The sequence below is a fragment of the Eutrigla gurnardus genome (genome assembly GCF_963514095.1).
Source record: "Eutrigla gurnardus genome assembly, chromosome: 12".
Classification (NCBI taxonomy): Eukaryota; Metazoa; Chordata; class Actinopteri; order Perciformes; family Triglidae; genus Eutrigla; species Eutrigla gurnardus.
Genome location: NC_139926.1, coordinates 7752543 through 7778034, shown reverse-complemented (window position 1 = coordinate 7778034; position 25492 = coordinate 7752543). Strand labels below are relative to the sequence as shown.

The 25492-nt window shown below is 43.3% G+C and overlaps 1 protein-coding gene across 2 annotated transcripts in view; it reads right to left on the bottom strand.

Moving 5' to 3' along the window:
- The window catches only part of kdm6a (lysine (K)-specific demethylase 6A), a 40449-nt gene that overhangs the window by 6319 nt on the left and 8638 nt on the right, over window positions 1-25492 (bottom strand). For both annotated transcript variants that reach the window (XM_084023813.1, XM_084023812.1), the window contains exons 5-18: window positions 25358-25416; window positions 17920-18040; window positions 14129-14183; window positions 13624-13658; window positions 11131-11224; window positions 8011-8137; window positions 6543-6641; window positions 5605-5824; window positions 5022-5162; window positions 3724-3816; window positions 3561-3638; window positions 1592-1699; window positions 1098-1472; window positions 47-930 (exon numbers count right to left, since the gene is read on the bottom strand). In XM_084023813.1, coding sequence (XP_083879939.1) covers window positions 47-930; window positions 1098-1472; window positions 1592-1699; window positions 3561-3638; window positions 3724-3816; window positions 5022-5162; window positions 5605-5824; window positions 6543-6641; window positions 8011-8137; window positions 11131-11224; window positions 13624-13658; window positions 14129-14183; window positions 17920-18040; window positions 25358-25416 — 2489 coding nt within the window. The remainder of the gene's footprint in view (window positions 1-46; window positions 931-1097; window positions 1473-1591; window positions 1700-3560; window positions 3639-3723; window positions 3817-5021; window positions 5163-5604; window positions 5825-6542; window positions 6642-8010; window positions 8138-11130; window positions 11225-13623; window positions 13659-14128; window positions 14184-17919; window positions 18041-25357; window positions 25417-25492) is intronic.

Sequence of the window (25492 nt, the reverse complement as noted above, 5' to 3'; positions counted from 1 at the left end):
ACACAACTAGTTCCCATTCTCTTAGACCACGATGCAGACTTCTTACCTGCATGCTTTGAGCACCTCACTAGAGCTGGGGTAGATGGAAACCGAGGACCAGGGGGCCAGACCAGCAGGGACACTATGTCTCTGAGCTCCCACTGAAGGCTCTACCTTCAGTAGGCTCTGGGAGTCCTTCGGTCCCTTCCCATTGACTGTGGGCCCCTGGCTGTTGGTGCTGGACGGGCTGTTAAGGCAGGAGAGGCTGTTGGTGGTGTGAGGGTCTGCCGAGCGTGGAGAGGGTGTGGCGGTGGCTAAAAGTGGTGAGGATGCCATCGACTGCTCTGGCGTTGGCTTGGCGGCACCATGGAGACCCGCGTGGACGTTGTTGATTTTCTCTGAGGAAGGCCCTCCGTGGTTACTGTAGTTATTGTTATCGTCATTACTGGTTTTATTGGCTTTTCCCTTTATCAAGGCTGAGAGCTGAGGATTGTCTGAACTGAGCACACCGGGGCCAGGAGAGCCAGGCCGAGACAGGCCAGCGGAGCTGTCCGTCACCCGCGGCTGGACGTGATTAGTCAATCCCTGCGCGGGGGTGGTGCTGGGACTTCGGGGTGTCCCTGCGGAATGCCCGACAGCGGCCTCCGAACCTGATGGCAAAGTGGCAGCGGCACCGTTGCTGCCGTTGTTGCCGACTGAAGGCGTGGTGTCTTTGGTGTGGACCCCTGAGGTAGTAGTGGCGTGAGGAGGCGAGGACAAGTGGTTGGGTGTGGACTGGGGAGAGGTGGGGGATAAAGAGGAGGCTGAGGAGGAGGCAGTGCAGGGCCCGGAGGAATGTCCAACCTGATTCAGAATGCCAGAGGAAGAAAAAGAAGTCTGAGGGGAGGAGGAAGAGAAAGGGGGTTCTCCATTGGGACCTGCCGAATGTGAACCTGGACCTTTATGAAGCCCCTGGAAAGGGAGGACGAAAGAAAAACAAAAAATACAAAATGACAAACGTGTTCAATAATCAAAACATAACTATATTACATTCCTCCTCAAAGATAAGACATGCACATACATCATTATCACAAGAAATGCTACGTTAATGTGTTGAATGACAGAATCATGTGGGATACCTGAGTGGTAGTGTTGCGTTGTTGGCTCCTCCATGGCTCGTCTGTGTGACTGGGACTACTGGTGGTGCTGCTGGTGCTGGGGTGACCTGCAGCTGTGCAGTTGTGAGGTAGAGAGTTCTGCTGCGGGTAAGGCACGTTTCCGTTGCTCGCGCCGCCACCTCCCAGTCCCAGGGTGTGATTTTTGTCCAGGTGTCCCAGCAGCCCCGCTGAAGGACTTGAAGAACAGGATCCATTGGCTGTGGGCTGGGTGACACACGGGGGCCGGGTGGCTGTGTGATTGAGGGGGGAGGTGCGGGAGAGGTGCGAGGACTCAGCCAAAGGACCGTTGGGAAGGCTGGGCCGCAGCTGACCGCTCGCTGCTGCCTGCTGCCTCATCTGACACAGAGGAGACGAGATCCAGACAGAAGAGCGATGAGATTGCCATGCAGCTACATTACTTTACAAATCCCTACCAAGGCAGACAGGAGCTTTCAATCAAAGTTGCATGTTTGTACCTGCTGCTGATGTTGCTGCATGAGCAAGAACTGGTTCTCCAGCTGCTCCAGCATCTGCACCTGGGGGGGCTTGAGGTTTGCTCGGTTGGTTTGCAAGTGATCCAGGTGCTGCACATTTAACAACAGTGGAAAATTAATTCAGTGGCTCAAGTTTAGCACGGTCCATATTATATTGTAAATAAAAACTATTGCTTTGGAAAAAAGGCCTTTGCACAAAGAGAACATAAATATGACCTCACATGTAGTTTTTTGTTTACACTTACAGTTCCATGATAAATGGTTTCAGGACAGCTTCAACAAAGTTGATCTCAATATCTATGAATTAACTTGGCATTGGGGTTACTTAGTCATTTCAGTACTTTTCAGCCTGGACCTTATTTTCCATTTTTTGCGTCTACAGTGCATATAGAAAGTCATCATACCCTTTTGAAATAGTCACATTTTTGTCAGCCTTGTAATACACTAATTACATTTTTCCAGCTTGATTTACACATTTTGCCTTACAACATTCAAGTGAAATATTTTTTTCAGACTGGATGACCGAGCCAGGAAAAGACTTATCAGGGAAGCTCCCAAGAGGCCCATGGCGACCTTGAAGTCTTAATCAGAGATTGGTGGATCTGTGCAATTTCACACGTTCTACACAGAAAGAATCCTATTATAAAAAAGTGTTACACTGAGTCTCATGTGTTGTGTGCCAAAAAACACGCACACATTCTGATGCCATGTGACAAAAAGTTATATCGTCAGATGAGACCAAAATTTAACTTTTTGGGCTGAATTCCAAACGGCACACCACCCAATAACAATAAGTGAAGCGTGATGGTTATGTTGTGGGTTTTTTTCTCTTCAGCGGGGACTGGCCAATTGGTCAGGATTGATGGGGAACTGGATGCTGCCAAGTACATAATTATTTTATTTTCAGAAATTTCGAAATAAATAAATAAATAAAATAAAATAAAATAAAATAAAATAAAAAATATATATGCCACTTGAATGTTGTTGTTACACAGGCAAAATGTGTAAACCAAGCTGGGAAAATTACTCTTTCAAAAGGGTATGATGACTTTCAATAGGCCCAGTAGGTGATGAGGAATAAGGGACAAAAACTTTTGAAACTGGTCCAGTTTTGATGGAGAACACTGTAGTCAGCAGCTGCTAGACAGGCTTCAGTGTTATCATAAAGGGCAGTTCCTCGCCGTCGATGTACGTCCACGAAAAGTGCTCGTCTTTGCCAACGACAGGCCCAGATTGTTAGTGTAAGTGCCTGAAGATGTAATGAAAATTACACTACAGAGAAAGAAAATGTTTGATTTAAACTGATTATAAAAATGTGGACTCTACCCAAGATTTCAGAGTCATTTCTGCGATACTTGGTTAGACAAAACAACAAACACACCTGCTCGAGAAAAGGTTAAAAAAAAGGTTTTCCTTCTATGAAGGGTCCTTTCCCTAGTGTTGTCAGACACACTAATAATCCCAATGTATGTCCACTAAAAGAGGTTGTGTCAGATTGAGGAGTTTCCCGTTACATTGCAGCCCGTTAAGCAACTGCCACCTGTAGCACTCATTCAATACTGGAGCAATTAAAAAAAAAAAACTAACAAAATAAAACGGTTGTCTCCAGTGGTCACTTCAATTGCACACTGGTGTCCAGGTTGAAAAGCACAGACACCAACCAACCTCCCTGGTTCAGATAATATGCATGTGAACTGATCCACCAGGACGCCCTGCTTCAAGTATCTTTACTCCCCAACTGGGCTCTTGACATCAGAGAGAAGACCTCACAGTGCCAACATCTCCAGTATCAGCTAACCATGCCTGCCGACACTTTCCTCATCAAGGAGGAGATCTATTTCGGTGCATTTGGAAGAGGGTCATATTAGCTGCAGTATAGCCACAGCGGCTACATGCTCAGGCTACTTTCCACACCTTGTATAACATAGAAAATATAGGACCTTGTCCCTACCTGAAGCTTCTGTGGCGTTAGGTACCAGCTGGGGATCTGCTGTTTTTCGGGGCTGTTTGCCCAAGAGTCTGCCACACCCTGAAAATGAGACAAAACAATGTGGACCATGTCTCACCTTTTCAATTGACCTGCAGAACAGCAGAGATAATGTCGTTAGCGGTACCTTAGCCGGGCTGGCAGTGCGTTTCCTCTTTGCAGGACTGGCCTGTGGGTCTGTGTGATTGCTGGCAGACTGGCCTCCCTCCCCCTTACAGGTCTAGAGAGCCATCATAGAGACACAGCTTGTGAGGACACGCTGGACTAACAACTGCAAAGCTTATTCAAAGTTCTCTTCTTCAAGTCAACGCCAGTTTAAAATGAACCCCAATGTAATACAGACATAAATCCAACTCTTCTGCGATGACACTGGAGGATAAACTTGGTTCTGTGATCGCATGCAAAACAATTTGCGCATTTAAATATTGCACGTATGACAAATACTCTGATTAAAAGGTATGGTTTGTGTTATCACCTTAATCCAATCGAAAGAGGTTGGTTAAGGTTCATAATCAGAGTATTCATGCTGTGATTAAGATGTGGGGTAATGTCACGATAGCTGCATTAGTGGAGGGTGGTTTTTACATGCAGACCACGTGTTTTGGTCTCTCACCGGTTGTTTACACATTCTCATAACTGGGTTTACTCAATCACACCGTTAAACTTCAATTCTGGAGTAAGAAGCTAAAAATGATTTGATTATAAAGTACATTTCTGTTAGTCCTGTTTCTGTATGTTTGGTGATAGCGCAGATCAAGTGAGTGGCAATGATGGAAATTATGTTATACATAGCCAAAAGAGGATGATGCCGGTGTTAAAGATTAAAATAGACAAAAACTGCATGAAAACAGATTGGAGGATTGTAAGGAAAATAAGAGGACTAAATAAAACTGATATGTTGATGGTGGGGCTCAGCCTTTAGATCTAATGTGCCTCATTTTCAAAAGTATTTTTTTTTATATCAAGTGTCGGATACATGACACATTAAATACATGCATTCGTATGACTTAATATACTGTGACCATTAAGCATGCATTTTCAGCCTTGCAGCTTGCCAAGGATATTTGTAACTACTACAAGATGTGCACACCTTTGCATTAAGGATAAGAGTCGTGGGACATAACGAGCTCCGTGTAGCTTTGTGTGATAATTCCAACACATGTGACACAGAAGGGCACAATGATGGTCAACTACACTCTGGTAATAAGAGTATTGTAATATGGGCCTCGCTCTAATTCCTTCAGGCTGTGTCCCCTTTTCTGCCCGGAAGTCCATGTCGGCCACAAATGCAAAGTTGCAAACTTTTTTTTTTAAACGTCTGTATGTGGATGACATGCCTGGAAGTATGAGAGCAAGGCCTCAGCTTTAATAGCCCTCATGAATGTATCGTTCAAGAGACAGCCTCTTGGATAAAGTGGATCTCACCTGCTGTGCCTGTGCAGTGTTCAAGGCCCCCTGTCTGGACGTGAGCTCAGCGGGAATGGGTAGGCTCCATGCCTCCTCAATACTAGGAAGCATTTTACTCTTATTCTGCAGACTACCTGGCTGTAGGTTACACAACTGAGCCTAGGAGAAATTGTGTAAGACACAAACTTTAGTGCTGAACTTGAGTTGAACAAGAAAGGCACTTACAAAAGACTACTGCTTACTTATAGGTGGCGTTTCAGGTTAACTGTATACAGAATATAACAGAAATGTTCAATGCCATGAAGGTATGCTTTACAGTTACAAGTGAGAAAAATGTGTTTAAACAAACCAATATGAATTATTATTCATATCTCAGTGGTCGGGAAATCAAAATGACAAAAAGCACAATCTGTGTTTTAAAAAAAAAAGCTGATTGCTTCGTAAACAAACCCAGCACTTCAATACACACACACACACACACACACACACAAACACGTACATAAACACACCAAAATACTGCACAACATCTAAAAAAAAAAAAAAGGGGGGGGGGGGGGGGGGGGGGGTTGGTGCGTATTACCAATGTTAATGTGGGGCCTACCTGCAGCAGCTTGATGCGTTGTGTGAGTGCAGATGTGTTGAGGCAGGCCTTGCTGCGTGTAGCATTGACGTAGCACTTGATAGCGTCGTGCGGCTGGCCGCAGGATTCGTAGAGGGTGCCCAGGTCCATCCAGGCGGCCGCGTGGCTGTGGTCCAGTTGAACAGCACAGATGTAGGCCTGCAGTGCATCCATAGGCTGGTTCTGCTGCTGGTAGAGCACCCTGGAGGCAAAGGTAATGGGGGAAGTCATTCTCTTGCCATCTTCCAGGATTTAGGTCTTCATCGGTCTGAGGCATCCCAACAGATTCCCAACCCTCAGAGGACCCCACCCTCCATACATCTCTCTATAGATCCATTCTCAATCCCCTACTTCCGTGTTATCCACCCTTTCCCTATGTCCTCTGTCGCACTGCAGCTCCATGAGGCGTTTTGATAGCCACTGAACCCCTGAGCACAAAGCACCCTTGAACAGAGGAACTGTTATAAACCAGATAGTTCTCCCTCTCTCAGCAATTTACAGATGTTAAGGGAAGTCAAGAGGTTAGCACTCCTACTAAAGCTGGCTATGGTTTAAAACATTAGGATACCAACACCTGTGCCCTGAAAGTGATACCCATGTCAACAGTGTACTTCATTCGATAGCCATAATACCACCCCAGCAGTACAGACAGAATTTCAAACATCTTGGTGCAATCTCGGCACGCTGAATTGCCAACTACTACTGTGGTAGTGTTGATTGGCTGTGAGCGAAAATATTCCTTTTCATAGTTTTTTTCTAAATCTAGACACAAAAGCAAGCATCTTTTGACGGGAGACTTTCCTATATCACCTTCTATGGGACTGTTTTGGTCAAGTACCAATACTCAGCCAGAACCCCTTGGCTCGTGACCTTTTACTCTACGTCTTAGTATAACAATATACTATAAGTTATGTTCATACCCTATGGAGCACCAGGTGTCAGCACTGGCCTCTGACTTATCAATGGACTGGCGGTAAGAAATGAAGGCATCCTGCACCTTCCCAATACTGGAGTAGCACCTGGAGAGAGACGGAGAAAAGAAAGGAAAAAAGCTATGAGACACTAAAGCATAGTAAAACATCTGCTCACATGTAAAAATCATTGAGAAAGGCTGGCAAACAGGTCATCATCAAGGTTTTTTTTGGATCAGAAGGGACCATATCCGGGTGTAACCGGAGGGGAGCAAGGGCCGGCATGGCCGGCTGCAGTTAATGCTGGCTAGCTTGGTCAGCCAGCTGCATTTGTAATTCATTTTAAGTGTGATACCAATTGTGATGCCCATGTTGGCAAGTGAAAAATGGTCTTAAACAGAATTTGTCTTCCAACGCTGTGGCAGCAATGCCGTGGTAGCGACCTGTCACTCAAAGTGACCATGCTCGTAATCACGCATAACATTGGGCCTCGGAAAAGTGATTTCTTTCTCAAGGGACTCAAACTCAAATTAATATAATTTAAATCAAATGAATAAAAAAATGTATGGTAAAATGATCATGAAGGAGGGAATAAACGAGAGACCAAAACCGTGTACCAGGCTGTAAACATGTTTCTTTCTGCTGTAAAGTTGGACATTGTAACACAGACGTCAGCCTGAGGTAGTCCTTTGAGGCAGATGGCAGTGGCTTCATCTTTCAGACCCAGAGGTTGTCACACACAGAAAATGTAGAGCAAATAAACGTGTTGCAATGAATTTAATCCCAACAAGTCTTATTTACCATATACTACCAATGCATTTCGGATTAAATTGTTTACTAGAGCACACAAGATAGTTTATCTTGTTTCATAATTTTGCTCTAAAAGTGCACCAGATAAAGCATTTAACTTAAAAATGTAGCCTACTAAATTTAGGATGAGTATTCCTGCAATTTTTCAAATATATATATATATTTTGCAGAAAAAATAATTATGCAATTCCATAAAATCAATGATCAGTGAAGATGTTAAATAATTGTGATCTAAAAATTGATCACGATAGTTGTGATCAGAATTTTGGCATAATAGTGCAATGTTGACATGGTTCCAGACAGCTTTTTAATAGCCAAGTCTAGCTAACCAAAGGGGGTGGGGGGGTTGCATCCTTATCTGCTCCAATGCCCGCGTGCTTTCGTCTGCTCATTTCCACCCAGGAGAAGGCCAATTCAACAGCACAGGAATAAGAGAACATGACGGTAAGCACACATGCCTCCATTGGGCCAATGGGAGCATTAATCACTACAGACTGTATTCAACCAACAAAAAGCGCAAGTAGCCAAGATTATCTGATAGCACACTAGCAGGTGGCTTCTAGGTAAAACAAACAGTCTAATCTGCATTTACAAACCATCCCTGGCTCTGACAGGTTAGAGGCTAGCCCTGCAAGACACACAAAACGCACACCCTTGTTTGTCTTACCTGCCGAGAAAGTACCAGGACTGGCCAGAGTTTGGATCTGCTTCTAAAGACTTCTGCAGACACTGGATGGCATAGCTGTCCTTGGTGCCTTTATCCCCCAGCTGCTCCACCGTGTGATGCATCCAGCCTGGAAGAGCAGAGCAAAAGATCAGGGGTCAGTCTTCAGCATTCAAACACTACTAACAAACCAGCAGGATATGCTCTTGCTCTTTAGGTACCACCGGTGTAACTAGGGTTGTTGGAATGAACTTCAGGAATCAAATATAATTCGAATAGTAAAAGAAATCTGTACTATTCGAGTGCTGAATTTAGTATTGGAAAGTGTTTTCTAACATTAGCAAATCTCGCCCCCCTCGCCTTTGTCTACCCGCATAAACGGATGCTTTTGACACATGAAGTCTGATAAACAAAGTTATCAGAAATAGCCATCAGCGGCGCGCACTCGGAGATAACCATGCAGCAGCACTCGGTGAAATGACCACAAAGATATGGACGGACCTCTAGAAGCGATGCAGTCCTGACAAAGATGCGTTCATGCTGCTTACTGCTAGCTAGATCGACCCGCGTCTCCATCGGCTTATTCATGTGGAACGAAACCAACAGCAGGATGTACGTGAGAAAGTGAAAGTAGAGCTGACGGTGAGACGAGGAGGGTGTAGCCATGGCAACGGGGACACGGCGTCCCCAGGAGAACGGCAATGTGGTTGTTTTACTTTCTTAATTATTGCTCATCTGGAAAGCTGTCAGCTGCTGGTAATTCAACATATTTATTGGTAATGTTTTTGGAAGTGTCCTCTAGTGGACAGGAGGTAAAACAACCACATTGTAGATAATGGCATTGGCAACATATACGCCTGTGTAGTGTAGTTAATATATTATAATACGCTGAATAGGAGCATTAAATATTCAAATATAATTTCAATATTGAAACAAATATGTAATGAAATTCTAATAGTATTGTAGAGGAAAATTGACAGCTCTAGGAGCAGCTGTGTCGTGCAACAGCAGAATTAGTGTCGAGTTAAATCATAAAAGGAGGGACATTCAAGCAGCGGAAGCCAAAGACACAATGTGCAATCAAAAACGGTCAGAATGATGTGTCAATGGATGAGCCTAGAAAAAAACAAAAGGCTTGTCCTTGTCCTCTCTAGGCAAAGAGGAAGCAAGGAGAGAGGCAGACAAGGAGGGGGAGGGAGTGTACGTACGCACACACACATGAACCAGCCTTTACAAACACACACACCCACCCACACACCAAAGACACGCTGTACAGTGGTGGGCAGTTTACAGCTAATGAACACCATCTCAAGAAGAAAGCAAGAAATCGCAGAATTCCACAGTCCTCACAGTTCTCCTATACACCTGTGGCAAGATCCACAGGTCGCCATGACAACGCCAGCAGGCTGTAGTGGTCTTTACAACTGGGTGAGCAGACCGTGGGGGGGCTGGGGAAGAAAAATGACATCCCTCTCCACGTTTGCAGAATAATGTGTGGATGAAGGGCTAATCTAAGATTCTGGCCGCCACTACATTTTCACTCTGTGACATAGAAGGTAACCTTAAAACTTGATCGTCACAAAAGTAAAATCATCTTTCTTGTCACGTTTCCCTCTTTTTTCCCCCTCAAAGCACGTTTCCAACATGAAAGCTGACCACCATTTCAGAGCGGGACATTATCTGATACACAACCGTTTGCTGGTTAAATTTAACCTTGGAGCTTCAAATTATCTGCTTTATTTGAAAACGCAACTATGATTCTCTTGTCCCTTCTCAAAAATGCAACAGAGTCAGACACATCAACTGTATACCTATGCCATTCCATTTGTATTCCATGTTAATATGGAACACGCATCATCTCTCAACTCCAGTATTGCAACTCAAGTTGCTGGTGTGTGAACAACGAGCAGCGCACAGAAGAGCAAGTCTTGGCTTGGACATCGCTGGCTACACCGGAACCAGGAAATATAGCCACTCACCCCCAGAGACTTATCTGTCGTCACACAGATTGCTGATTGCTGATGAGTTGGAAGATTACCTCCACTATGCTACGCTACGCAGCTACAACTGTCATTGCTGCCTTCCACAGTCTTCAGGCAAGTCCTTGTTACGTTAGTGTTTAACGTGATTGTTTGAGATGAAATAGCTTTGCAGGAGTATCCATCCTCTGTACCGTGACATATTTCAGACATTACAATTCTGACATAATATTGTTAAAAATGTGTACAAATGGGCATTTTTTTGCATTTTGGCTCGACTTGAAAAACACAGGTTTTGCGTGGCCCTATCAGGTATTTTCTATTCATTCATTGAATGCTTAAAAGGGAAATCAGTGAAATATTACATGAGTCATGCACGTAAACTTTCTAGGAACTAATGTAATGGTTAGTGTAATCCGACACGTCGCCTCTGGAAGAACCGTTGTAGATGATGTGAGCTCAACTTACACCCTTGTAGCTCACCGTTTGACCCTTACGGGAATAGTTGCAGCATTATTCAGTTGGCTTATTTCACTCAAATATCCCGTCACAGACCGATTAGATGGACAAAAATCACTGTACGATTTAACTTGCCCGGCATGATCAGATAATCAGACTCCTAGTGTGCAAATTACACAATACAGCATTTGTCATTCAAAGCTCAACAAATAAGTTCACATTAAACTATCAACTTGGAAAACTAACTCCTCTCCATTCATTCCAGTGTGAGACAAATGTTTGTTTCTGTAACGTGATATGTACAAGCAAAATCGTTTCTTCAATCAAATCAAAGCCTCACAAACATTACACAGTATTTTGCATTTGAGTGCACGTGCATGTCTCCACCCGGTGTGGGGGAAGGGAACCGAAGAAAACAATGCTCCATTGCAGCACACACGCGCTCAAACCAGCACTTGGAAAAACGCGTAGAAAGTAGCCAAACGCTAGTATTTGGGATGTGGAAATAAATCTAAGTGAACAATGTGATACCAAAGAGCACACAGCATAACACAATCCCACCTCACACAGTACCAAAGCACTATGCATAATCACTTCACTGCCAAACAAAGTAGCTCATGACACAGAATGCCAAAATCTAGACACATTTCCGAAAGTCTAACGTGAGCAAGGAAGGCACACTTACCAAGCTGTTGCAGTGTGGTCGCCTTCACCTGTGCAGGAAGATTCTCCGTCTGCAGCAGACTTTCATACGCTTGTTTCGCCGCTCTGTATTTCTTCTACAGGCAGAATGGGAGGGGGAGGAACACGAGGAGAGAGACAGAGAGGTTGTTTAAGCCAGACAGGAGGGTCAGTGTGTTTTATGGTTCTATCTGGACAGACACAAAGAGTCTTAAGACCTCCTAACACTCGTAATGACCAGCCAGACACAGAGACACACGGGGGAGGGTCAACGAGGAAGAGGACAGGCCAGACTCAACACGTCTGGCAGGTTTAAGTGTGTATGTGTGTGTCCGCTGCGGTGCACACTTTGTATTTTGGGGAAACCTGAGCTGTCTGGTCGGAGGTGAGGGGTTTGTTTTAACTTGGTGACCTTGTTGACCGTGTGTCTGAACCCATACGTAGAGGTGTGTGCGTTCGTTTGCCGACTTTTCTCTTATCAGAAAAGCATCTCTAAAGACCCTGAAGATCCAAATGTCCGTGTGTGTGTGTAAGAGGATATATGCACACACGCACGCACACACACACACACACACTTCCTGTCTGCACACAATAAAGACACCTCAGGGTAAACACTGACACTTGGGGCACATAAATGAGACAGGCTCTTAGCAGTTCCTTCCTGCTTGGACTAATGATCGTCTTCAAGCCAAGCCTGGGACAGACGACAAACACTGATATGACAGAATATCTGAAAAGCTGTTTGACTCATCACAATTAAAGATTCTAGTAAAGAGCTAAAGTGCAGAAAAATCCTCTTTTGGGCGTTATATCCAGATTATAGTTCCGAGTAGAGACGCTATTGATGCTGCAGACTGAAACTTTCTGGGATGTTTGTGGTCAAAAAACAGTTTGCTCTCCTGATTCAGTCCAGCCCTGATACATAATCATTCATTAATAAGTTTAACACCTCGACTACACCAGCTGTGCAGTAAAAGCACAACAGCAGGTTTGGCAGGCCTCCATCAGTGCATACACGCAATCTGGACAGCTACAGCACTGCTGCACACTGTGACAGCCATCACAGTCCTGTTCAAATTCATTCAAACTTACGTTTAGGTGAATGAAAACACACAGATGAAGCCTAAAATGAGGCCTTGGGTTGCAGTTATGTGAACAAAGCACAAGTGACAGGTGGTAATGTAGCGTGAACTTAAAGCATCGACAGTCCCTCAGAGTCGGTGTTACCGGACCTGAGCAGAGCAGGTCTGCTGCCTTAGGAGAGACTTCCTGGTTGCTTGTCTCACAGCAATAAAACATTAGAAATGACCAATTCAAATTCTTTAAATTTAAGTCTTGCAACCATGTTTCTGCTACTTGAGTTTCATTCATAATTCTGGGTGTTCACATAGTGTATTTCCAACCGTTGAGCTCGAGAGCAGCGTGCCTGTACTCAGGAGTGCTGATGTGGCATCCCCTCGATAATAACAGTTTCTGCAGGCGGGCTGAACATCACACAAGCACTTCAACGTGTGCATCACTGATGGCTCTTTCATGCTTCTGATGACTCACATGGCTTTTGCTGAAAAAGCTTGCCAGTACGGTCTGCCCATGATGAGCCATATGGCCCTGCAAACAAGGCTATTTTGTCGGCATAAAAATCTACCTGCTGCTCAAAATGTTGATTGATAGCCAGCCATAATAAAACAGAAATGTTTGAATTCCTACATATTATTAATCTTATATGGGTGGAGTATAATCAAATAACTATTATATATGCAATGAATCACATTCATGCAGAATTGACCATTGTAGAGCTAATTCAGTGAATTCAGCAAGAGAGTGACCGACTAGTGATCCCTTGGTCAACACTGGAAAGCAGCAGCTCTAGTGTGCGAGAGCATGTGTGTGCCAAAGCAAGATAAATTATCTCTATATAATGAGGACCTTCCTTTAAATTCACTAACAATAAACAACAGGACCCTGACATTTTTAGAGATACGATGAGAGCTAACATGATGACACCATTTTGCTCAAAGCGTTAACAGTAAAAGAGATTTGTGACGCTTCGTCAGACTCGGAGAGTAATAAAGGAGACCTTCAAGAGAAAACGGGAACAATGCGTGGTTTAACCTCCAGAGCTGTCTATAAAACCACTAGTACATAGGTTACGACTAGGGATAGGACGATCTGGAATTTAAGCTCAGACCACAATAAAAATGTTTTAAAAACTCACACTAAGTTGATTATGGTGAATTTACATTATTGAGATAATCGTAAAAATTAATCATGACTTGCAAAAGCTGTTTAGCTGGCTGTCATGGTAGACACGTGGAAATGGAGCAGGCTTTTCAATTTCATACTTGATTTATTTTGAAGCATATTTTGATGATTGTCGGAAAAATAATTGTTTTATATATATATAAAATGTTGGCAAAATGTTTATATCATCCCATGCGTAGTTACAACATTACACTGCTCTATTAAAAAAAAAAAGAAATTGTAATTGATTGCTTACCTGGATCTCATACAAATGAGCGATGTGGAATTGAACTGCGAAGAGAAAAAAAAGCAAGAGAAAAGAAGAGTAAGGGTTTCATTTGTAAGGGTAAGGGTTTGTCAAATAAACAAATAAACAAACGGGGATATTACAAAGTCAGCCCGTGGACCTCAGTGGGTACAGATTGCAGACAGTATGGAGCACAGATGGGAGGGGGAGTAGGACAGTATCCCTGGAGTTTACATGTAATCTGAAATCACAGTGTGTATGTGCCGGTCGCTTGCAAGCATTTCCAGTTCTCTCTCCATGTGCTGTCTCCTAGGCAACCCCAGTCTTTGGCAGAGTCAGCAGGGAAACGGCAGCAGAGAGGAAAAATGGTCCTGTAGAAATATTCCTGTGCCCTTTCAAAATGTGCTGCTATCTCCCCCTGACAAGCATGTACTCCACATCTAATGTTGCATTACACAGCCGTGTATGGCTGATTTCCACGTGGCCCTCTGGTAAAATCAACCATAGTACTCACTTTCAGCTTTGGACAAAGTGCAGAGATTGGAGTCGATCAAAGCCAGCTGAAAATGCTGCAGATAGAAAGGGAAAAAAAAAGAAGCATTTCATATGAACGGAAATACATAAACATAAACACAACCGGCTGCACATTCACGCTACTAATACACAAAGTGATTGCAGGATAAAAATAAACATCATCTAATTCCTACTGGCAGTGTTTGGTGTCAGGACATGAAGCACTGCCAGTCTTGCTGCTTGTCGAGTAATCAGGGAGAAATCTCCAATCTGCTCGTGATCAACTGCAAACTATGAAGGAACCCTGTTGACCGTAACATGAGAGGACACCGATGGCTGGAGGGGCTGAACGTAGATATTTCTGTCTCTGGATCACTCGTCTTCCCTCCTTCCTCATGTGCAGCCAGACAACACAGTCCTCAGAACGAGACAGCGATATCACTGATACTCGTTATACCGGCATGCCTGCTCATGTGAATTAAAGACCATGTTGCTGGGCAAGACAGATGTCTGCAGAGGCTTAGCCTGGCTGGCAAGGCGTGGCAAGCCAATATCACCACCCAGGGTCATTGAACAGATCAGTCTATGAGTATATCACACAACTCTCTGGGGCTTTTCTTATGGCTTTCTCCTGACCTCATTAAGTCTGCCATACAACTATCACATCCCTCACATGTTGACACGTTGCCTAGCCACCATTATTCCAACCTGATGTTGCATCGTAGCTAACCAGGCTATCAGAAACGTGGCAAGCAGATTCCGACACACCAACCAGCAGTTGAAAGGTGAAAATGTTTTAAATTCCAAGAGAGGTGTCTGATCCTGATAATCTTCAAAGGGTGCAATATGGCACCCATAGGTGTTTTCAAGGTGACAGGTTCTATTGCAGTCGCTAAAAGCTGCACCGTGCGTGAAACCAATGCAGTCACGCGCAGCTTCGTGCATTTAAAAAAAACCTCTCGGCTCTAGTATCCCCTGAAGCCAGGAACTGCACACATGAATGTAGCACACAGCTCAGAGCACAGCATGTACTGCTGGTGCTGCCGTACTCCACCGGTCAGCTGTAGTGGTCGGTGGAGTACGGCCACTACACCCCCCCCCCTTCTCTCTCCTCTTAAGCAGAGCTATGAGCCACACAACGTCAGACACACTCATCACAGACCGATGCTTGAATGTCAGAGAATGTATTCAAACACACACACGCACACACACACAAATGCGTTACCTAGATGGCTGGCACACCACACTCCTCCTGGAACACCACCGCATCCTCCTGTAGATCTCTCCCTCCGTCTCCCCTAGCCTTCCCTTCCTCCCTTCACACTTGCTCTGCCACCAGGCAGATAATGCAGCAGGATTGTCAGCTTGGTATTCCACCTCCCTCACCATGTCTCGCCTTCCTCACTCGCTCAGCTCTCTCTCTCTCCCTGCTATCTTTCTCTCTCTCTCTCTCTCCCCCTCCTTCCCCCTCTTCTATCCTGGTGTCACTGATTACTATTCAGCAGACGGCTGCAGTGGAGAGAGCGCCGAGAGATGACACACAATACCTCAAAGCTGGAACAGGCAGCACACACCACCTCCGCGTCCCCCTCCCCTCATTCTCACATCCTTTCTCAGCTCAGAGCTCTTCTCTGTGGCTGCACAACTCTACAGAGGCAGCCAACTCATCACCATACCAACACATAGTGCACAAACACACTCCTGAAATCTTGTTTCCCCTTCCCTCATCGACTGGGATGAAGTTGGGAGTACATGTCAAACTGCAATCCTGGCTGCTAATTAGGTTGCGATGTATTCTCTCCATGACATCTCTCCATCACTTCACTACCTTTCACTCCTCTATCCAATGTGCTCCAAAGGAATGAAGAGGAAGCACCGTGAAATAAAGAACCATCTACATTCCCTTTATCTCGACACTCATCTGCACAAGCTGTCGTTTCCAACAATTTCCTGTGTTTCCCCACTTTCTATTTCCCTTCTCTTATTTCTCCCTCCTCTACCTTTAATCAATGTCTGTTTGTCCACCAAACGCTCACTGTGGATAACTGGGGCATTCGTGTGTGTGTGTGTGTGTGTGTGTGTGTGATCCTGCTTGTGTGTGTTGCTGGCAATGAGCCAGCACTACGAGGGAGGGATGCAACCAAGATAGGAGTGAGGACGTGCGGCACGTGCGGCCCACTTAGCTCAATACTGTACAACCTCAAGCATCAACACACGTAGATTTATAGCCATTACACTCTTTTTCATCCAAAATGACACGGCAGAGAAACTATCAGGAACACTTGCAAACCTAGCTTTGCAATAAATACTATATTTGAGATGTGGATGCACCAGTACAGGATATCGGGTCGATACCGACTCAAATATCAGCTATATCATATATCATTTATAGACTAGGATTTGATTTCCTGTTTAAGTTTTGAATTTGTTACTGCATTGATAACTCTTGGATTGTAATAATGATTTTGAAGATCTTTTTTTTTTTTTTTTAAACTAAATTGCTGTTGTGCGATTTATATTTTATTGATAAATCATTTTTAAATATATCTCTATATATTTGTTGTATTATAAAAATATTATATAAACTTTGCTTGCTGAAACTGTGTCAGTTGTGCATTAATATTCAATTATAATATGACACACTTCTCTGCAGCAGCAACAGGATTAGAGAATTAACAGGAATTACTCCATTCACCACACAGCCTCGGAGTTTAAATGAACGCACATTTCTCTGCGAGGCTAAATCGTATGCCAGTGCATTAAAATGAATAATAACTCCTGTGACAGAACGCCTGGGGAAGGACAAAGCCCAGAATCTGATAGCAGTCTTTTCCTAATGGGAACCAGGACTCTCGGATAACAATAGATCCATAGGCTCCATTCAGAAAGCCTTTGGTAACTGCCTGGCCATCTCTGGCTCACAGGTGTCTGGAGATAGTAGACAGGTTTACCGCAGACAGACAGGACAGATGATCCATCAGCCTTTGTTAATCTGAGGACTAGGGAGGTCAAGTCTAGGCAGGAAGGAAGATTCAATGACTAAATCAGTTATACAATACAGACTGGCATGAATGGAAAATTATTCCACTGTGTTAATTTTGTTTTCATTCACTTCAGACAGACAGTTTGAAGCAGGAAAAAAAAGGAATATTATGTGTTGGCAGAGCAATTTAACATTTGGGGCTGCAGTATTCACTAAATAGTAACTCAACTCAAACTTTATTTATAGAGCACATTTTACACGACCAATGGTCGACCAAAGTGCGACCAAAGTGCTGAGGTGCTGAAGTAAGATTACTTCAGATATACATACATATATATATTTCCATAACAAATATTTCTAACAATATCCCTATTAATATTTACAGCATTTTTTTCTTGGTGTATATATTTTTGGTATATTTGTCCATCTACAGTGAAAATTCTAATAAAATGAAATCAAACTAAGTGGGATTGGAATTATTTCAGAACATTTTTATATGTTTTTAAAGAACTTCAATGAGCTTGATTCAATTAGTTTCTTATCACCCACTGCTGAAGGTAAAACGATTCAACCCAAATCGTATCACTTAACGTCAGTGCAGTTGCGCGTAATTTATAATTAATGACTGCATCATAAATAAACATAAATCATCACAACCCTACCACTTTAAATGACACCACAGACTGATATTGCCTGTACTGGTTCTAAAGCTCGGCCCAACCATGACCTGGACCAAAAATAAAATCACAACTACCATTTCATTCCGTCTCTCAGACCATTTGAGAATAGTTCCGATCGTTTTGATTTACCTTTATGCTTGACTCGTAATCCGTGTTGACTTTAAACATGAGTCCCAGTCTCAGGTGAATCTCTTTAGCTCTTGAGAAGCCGGGGTCAATGTAAAGCACCTCCTGGAACGCCTTGATTGCCCTGCGAAAAGACACATCACAGAGAATGTTTGATTGAAATATCAAGTTAGAAAAAAACAGGGAAACAATCCATCTCGTTACAGTAATATCATCCCCATGCCTCATTCTTCTACCACCTCATGAGCTGACTTTTAATCAGCTGGAATCTGTTTGACAAACAGTCGCCAGAGCTCGGCAGTATCGACAAACTCAACGTTACAATATGACTCGATACTTCAACTTTGATAAAGTGGTGATAATTTAGATATGGTTGTGAATAGCTATAAAAGGCATCCACAAATGAAACCTTGGGAGGTGGTTTGAGATTAATTCCAGCCAGATGTTGACATAGTGCAAATGCATCCACCGCCCCAAGCTCCAGCGATGCAGAAATCCCATGTATTTCATGAACATTATTGTTTGCTCACTACCTAAACTGTTGGTTGGAAATTAACTGTTAAACCTTACAAGTTCTTCTTTTTGTTGTTGTTGCTGTTGCAGTTAACAGACAGCTTCAGGTGTAGGGCTGGGACCACTCGTCGACTTAAGTCCCATATAACTAGATTAACTCTTGTCCCACACTCCAGTCCAGTGGAGGCGCTAATCAGGCCCGGACTGGCCACCGGGACCACCGGGAAGTTTTTTTTGTTTTTCTTAAGTAATATGAATAGGCAATCGTAGACGCGAGATGTGAGCGGTGCTAACAAGCTATCATTAAATCCACACCGACTCCGTTCCCGTCTCTGCCCGTCTGTAGCTTCTAACTGGAACTTTGCGGTCTGAAGTTTAGTTTCTCTCTTAGTACATTCAGAAAACGTCTATTTGTTTATTTTATTTTTACAGTTTCGTATTCCTTCAGCTGAATAGGACTTGTGTTAAATTACTGCTCATGGAAACCCGACATTTCCGGTTTCTGCCGCTTCACAATAAAAGCTTTAAAATAACAAAGGGGTAGTTTTATTGTGAATAATTAATAGGAAATGAATGTGTTTATTCGTGTTGGACACAATCCTTCAGTTTTATGCCATACCTTTGATTAATAATAATAATAATAACAAAAAGAAGTATCAGAAGAAGAAACTGTTGTGATGTTTCCCTCTTTAATATGTACCTGTTTTATTTGAGGATCATAACAATACATTGCACTAAGCAGTTGTTGGTCTCATTAGTTTGTGCCAAGTGCCATGTTAAAGAAATGTTTAAATATTGAAATATTTACAAGAAATGTTTTGATAATTATATTGTGTGAATAGTTACATTGATCAAGTAATGTGAAATAATCGATAACTGAAAAATAAATCGTTAGATTAATCGAAACAATAATTGATAGATTAATCTTTTGAAAAATAATGGTTTGGGACAGCTCTATTCAGGTGTATTACTACCAACCTCATAGTGGGAGTAGGGATAACGCATAATGGCACATAGAATGGGACATGCAAGACAAACCCAATCAGCTTACCTAATGGAGACACTGCGCAAAAAATGATAATAAATCACACCCAGAATCGATCCTCATATGACACATGAGTTCAGAAAAATGTATCCCTGAAGTGTAAGACGGCCTTTCAATCGGGCAGTGCTTCCCCTAAACCTGGCAGATGTTCCATTTTTTTCTTGCTGGTGTTATACGTCATATACCATCTCCATTTAGCACTTTGGCTGCTTTTGATTGGAGACCCCTGCTGTAGTTGTTACTCTATAAAAAAGGTTTGTAAATGCAGCTGCTTAAATCTGGTGTAGTTTTTTTTTCTCTTTTTTTTTTTTTTTACAGTGTACACATTACTATCTCACATATTACCACATACTATTAATTGGAAATGTAATAATTTACACCCTGCAGCTTTGGACGCCATTTACACCCGTTAAACGTATGATCTGCATCTTGATACCCTAGTTGGATAATGGGATCTTATCACAGGCGTTTGCATACACCTGGTATGAAAAAGTGTGTCTGATATGTAAATTAGGGAGGCTGAGCTGGCTGACATGGCAACAACCACGGTCCAAGGTCATGGGAATTGGTGCTGCTTTATGGGCTCTACGTATTTTTCTTTACGACAGTGATGGAATAAATGTAACATGTAACTGGATAACTGCAACTCATGCAACCAAAATGGGAAACAATTAATTTCATAATTGCATTGTCATAAGTCTACTGCTCACTTGAAAAGTTTCAAATTGAGCAACAGACAAAAATAAAAAAACATATTTCAAGTACATTTCATGATGTCACTTTTATTGCTTGAGCTAATGTTAGCTTCCCAGTCTGGTTGGACAATTACTTCACAGCCCCAAATCCCTGAGGTTTTCATTCAGGGCTTTTCAGACCTAAGCTAACGGTGAGGTGCTTAAATGTTTAACTGAAGGATTCTTTCCCTAACGACCAGCTGTTAGTCATTAGTGACAGAAGTACTTGCCTACATGATGGGAAACAATCAGCTAGAAATAGATTCACTACTGCATCACTTATTTAAAAAAGGAAACCAACATGGCAAACATTAAAATAGAGAAAAAGAGTGGCGTTTCTTTTTTAAACCATCATTGGCCTACCATTAGTAATATAGTCACCAGAAAACAAAGAGCAGCGTTACCAAATAAGTCTTTCAACTCTCACAGCTTGTTGAGAAATAGTTCATAATGTCTGTGATGGTGGCCCAGTTACATTTGTCCCATTTTGCGCAGAAAATTTTGCGTTGACATTTTAGCAAAAGTCTCATTTCGACAGTCATTGGTTAAAATGAATGACCCAGTGTGTGCAGAGTGTATCTGGTGTGTGGCTTCAGAAGGCTAGCGTATGGTAGATAAGAGCTGAAACGCTGAAAGGGGCTGCTGTCATGTTAGCTATAAAGTTCCTACTACTCTCTACAATACTGAACTGGTCTACAGAGACGAGAGCATATTAAAACTAAAATACATGTTTCCAATTGAACCTAGCAAACTGTGTAGCTATGACAACAATGGCAATTGCATGTCAGCATGAAGCCTCTCGCCTGTATGAAGCAGCAGAGCACAGAGCTCATTGCTGACTGGTTCACATACACACACACACACACACACACACACACACACACTGAACTCATTGCCCCTATTCCCTCCTCGCCGTCTCCCTGCGCCTCCTCCTCGTTTATCTGGTCCCTCCCTCCGTCCCTACCTCGGCGTTCAGCCCTCTCCCCTGCTGGCAGAATCCAAAGTAATGCTTGTGGTAATGCTTGTGGAGCAGAGCTCTCCTACAGAATAGGTTGTGACACAGTGTAAGGCAGACTCCAGCCAAAAGATGCACCAAGAACAACTCTCTCATCGAGAAAAGGCATCTGAGAGCAAAACAAGTGCACATTTGCCCAAATAGGCCAGGCACATAACACAACTTGACTTCATTATATGGATGAAAGTCAGGATTTTAGATTTTATGGCATACATTAAATGAAAAATATTTGCATTATATTTCTAAGCAGTGACACTTGTTTTGGGGTGGATTTTAAACATTGGAATAAACAGATTTTCATTAATAATACTATCACAAGTTACCATGGACAGCATGGATATTTAGGGGAATTCTCCAAGTGAGCGCCACTTCAGCCCTGTGAAGTAACATTTACCGTTTGACAGCTCAGCATTCCTTTGGGCCTTGCCCTCAGGGTGACGTAACCCCTCCTCGCGAACCCAACCTGACACCCTCCCTTCCCCCATTAACACATTCCCCAGTTCTCAGAGATGAGGACGTACAAACTTGGCACGGGAACCACACTGGAAGCAGAGGGGCAGCGGTTGCGGCAAGCCAGTAGAGGTAAGGAAGGCATCGGCACCAGGAGGTGAAGAGGCTCGATTAAGAAGCAACGCACTATGAACTGCTAGCTTGGTAAACCTGTCATAGCAGGAGCAACTTAGACGGTCAGTGCAGTGTGACCTAAACGGTGCAGACTGCACCCAAACTCCAGCTGTTTAACCAAATTCAAGTTACAGTCTCCAAAAGTGGAGCTGACGTCTCAAATTAGTTAGCAGCTGGACTTCAAGCATACCATTTTGTATGTCACACTGTGCTATGGTAGAGGACTGAAATGATGACGCCTCCCTTTTTACTAGCGTGAAGCAGTTGGAAGAAACTGGTTAAAATCAGAGCCTATCATATCTATTAGTGGTACATGGAAAAAAGCTAAGTAAGGAATTTTGAGAGATGGGGCTCACTGCACACAATCTAGTCCCAAAATAGCTTCTAAATCTGCATGATTAAAAGCACAGTGTGGGTCGTCCTTTAATCACAAGGTTGGCATGCCCAGCACCAAATGTCCAAGTGCCCTCAAGTGAGACGCTGAACCCCAAGTTGCTCCCCGGGCACTTCACAGCATCTCACTGCTGCTAAACGCTGAGGATGTGTTAAATGCGGTCATCAAATTTCATGCAAGTCCATGCCTGTGGCGATCCAGTGTTAACGGACACACGGACTGGGACATTTCCTTGCAGCTTATGGGCGCACTCACACTCGGCATCCCATACGAAGCCCAGGCACGACTGAGCCTAAAGTCCGGTCTGCTTGACCAGTGGGAGTGCTTCCTCGGCCCCGGCACGCTTGGAAGAGGTGGATATCAGCACGGTATGGTTTATGCACGACTACACAAAGTGGATATGATGTAGGCTTTAATCGATATGCCGTAGGCTTTAATCGATATGCCGTCCCACTCATTATCACTCAGCGTTCAACACAGATCGCCCCGCTATTGAGAAGATTTATGACTGAAAATACTGTTGATGACTGTAGTACACAGCAGTATTCTGGGTCGGGCTTGGGCATGCTTCAGACTTGTGATCCGAGTAGAACACTGAGCGATAATGAGTGGGACGGCCTATCGGTTAAAGCCTACGTCATGTCAACATTGCGTACCCACGCATGTGCTCGTGCATGAACCGTAACGTATCAAATGCATCTCTTCCAAGCGTGCTGGGGGCCGAGGAAGCGTACCGTTCTTAAGTACGGAACGGAGTGCTCACACAGGCCAAACAATCCGGACTTTAGGCTCAATCTTTCCTTGGCGCGGTACGGCTGGTGTCGTGCGAGTGCGCCCCGAGTGTTCACAAGAAATATGTGTAGATGCGACTTGTGAGTTTAAGGTTGAGTAGGTGATTCTATTCAGAAACACTTTGTTATATTACTTGAAATCCTTGCAACATACAGATAGCAATGAATAAATTAAGGTCAATGTCACCTGTGGCAGGACTGTAAAAACCCTGTCTAATCAAAAAAGTTGGGCTGGAGAAGATAATTGGACAGCCTGCCTGTCTGTCAATGCTTAGGGCCTGATAAAGCGCACTTGTCATTTGGCGTTCTGGGGGGGGGGGGGGGGGGGGGGGGGTAGCTTTGAACAGAGATCTGAATGAAGGGGACTGGACTTTTTTGGTTCAGCAATGCATTAAAAGTCAAAGTTTCTGTGGGTTTTTCAAATGACCTACTCTGCCTTTAAGTTGCAGTCACGTTCTCCGTGATGTTCTCTATTGTGATGACTCTGAGACGGTGCTTCTAGTAAAGCCATGCCTGTGTCGTATTATGACACAATGACATATTTACAAGAAGCAATTGTTGGGCTTGGAGCGAAGGGAGTGTAACAGGCAGAAAGTTAGCAGGCAAGGCAAGACTGGTAAAGCCGGGGCTTTGCTACAGTGTGAAGGATTGCAGAGCAGTCTCTCCTGTTTCTACTACTTTGGCTATAGGGTTCATCTGAGGACACTCCAGTAAGTGCAATGATTACCATCTGTCCTTAAATGATGACTACAGGCACACAAAACCCATGTCCATGCTGTCGTTTTGCAACCAATTCTCATGAAATTCATTTCAAAGATTCTCTCTTCCTTGCACAACAACGCCCCAAATCAACAGTAAATTCTCAAGTAGTAGGAAACGCAGAATAACACTGCATCTTTGCTGAAGTAGTCAGACTGTTGAAGCATATGAAACTAAATATTTCACGCTGATCCAGAAAAGAGAGGCTTTGAAAGCGGCGCTCCCAGGTAACTCTTCTTGACGGCATTGTGTCGAGTGCAAAATGACATCAGGAAGTTCATCAATGTTATGTTATCTTAGATTTTACATTTGCACTAGGGATATCGGTTTCAGTTAAGTTTGCTGTCCATAGCCAGAAACCCATTGACCAGCAGCTGACCAGTTCATTTTTATCAATCTGATCGGCCACCAACCATTACCAGCCGATCTTCATTGTAAATAGTATGATTGGTGGTCTCTATAAAGGCCTGATAAGGACAAACAGGATGATTCAGTGATTCATCTTTTTTTTCAATACTCATTTATCTGCTATCAAGCCTGCTCATGGAGAGCGACACACCGGATACACTGCAGCGAGCTTCGTGTTAACAGGCCAATATGGTGGAGCTCGTCACTGTGCGTCCTTTCTGAACAGCTCAACTGGTTCATATATCCCATAAAATCGACCCATAGACAAACGTGACCTGTTCTTCCCACTTTGTATTGTATCTGTTGTGCTGCATTTCCCCCTAGATAAATGAATAAATATCTTATTCTGCAAATCAAAAATGCAATTCTCAGCCTGGATAAAAAGTTCACCTGTCGCTCACATTACCACCAACTACTTAGCTTGCAGGTTCTAGCTGTCCTGGTGGGGGTTTTGGAATGACTTCCTTTCCAAAATATTTCAAATCTGTTACACGCCACACAAAGGGCACAACATTAACAGGACTACTGGTTTACTCAGTCCCCACAATTGACCCCCCCACACCTCAGGGAAACCCATGAAGTCTTGCCTGGACTTGACAAGAGAATCAACAGAAATGTAACCTCAATGTTTGTTGGTGAGATTAATGTTTGACCTAGTCTCGGCCACAACAATAAAATACAACTACTCCAAATTTGTCATGTTTAGATATCATACCTTGTTAGCTAGTAAGCTGGTCAGACATACATTGAATTGTAATGCGTTTTTCAGCTCTGAAACATGCACAGCTGGTATGTTAACTGTTGATCTTCAGTAAATAGCTCAGAAACTTCAACCAACTACTAGTCAAGCCACATTGGTTTCACTTGAAATGTCTATACCTGTGAAATAAACACATAGCATGTAACAGCATTAATAAAGTAATTACATGGCATCTTTTCAGGAGGCAAAGCTAGCATTTTCTCCGCGTTTACAGTGTTTTACTAAGCTAGGCTTAACACATTCTAAAGCCAAATCTGTACTGAAGACACGGCGGTGAAATGATGACATGAACGCTCTCACCCTACTCAAGCTAAAATAGCATTAAGCCTTGATTAATAATGAAAATCATAAAACTGACTGATGCCATGCATGCAATGATTTCATTTTAAAACACTTACCACTGAAATGCGTTGTAATGGAAGTAAACCATGCCAAGGCCATATAAAAAGGCAGCATTCTGGAAAAAAAAAGTGTTGGATAATTGTTACAAAAAGCAGTATCAAATTTGAGCATATTGTAATGATTTCTGTCCA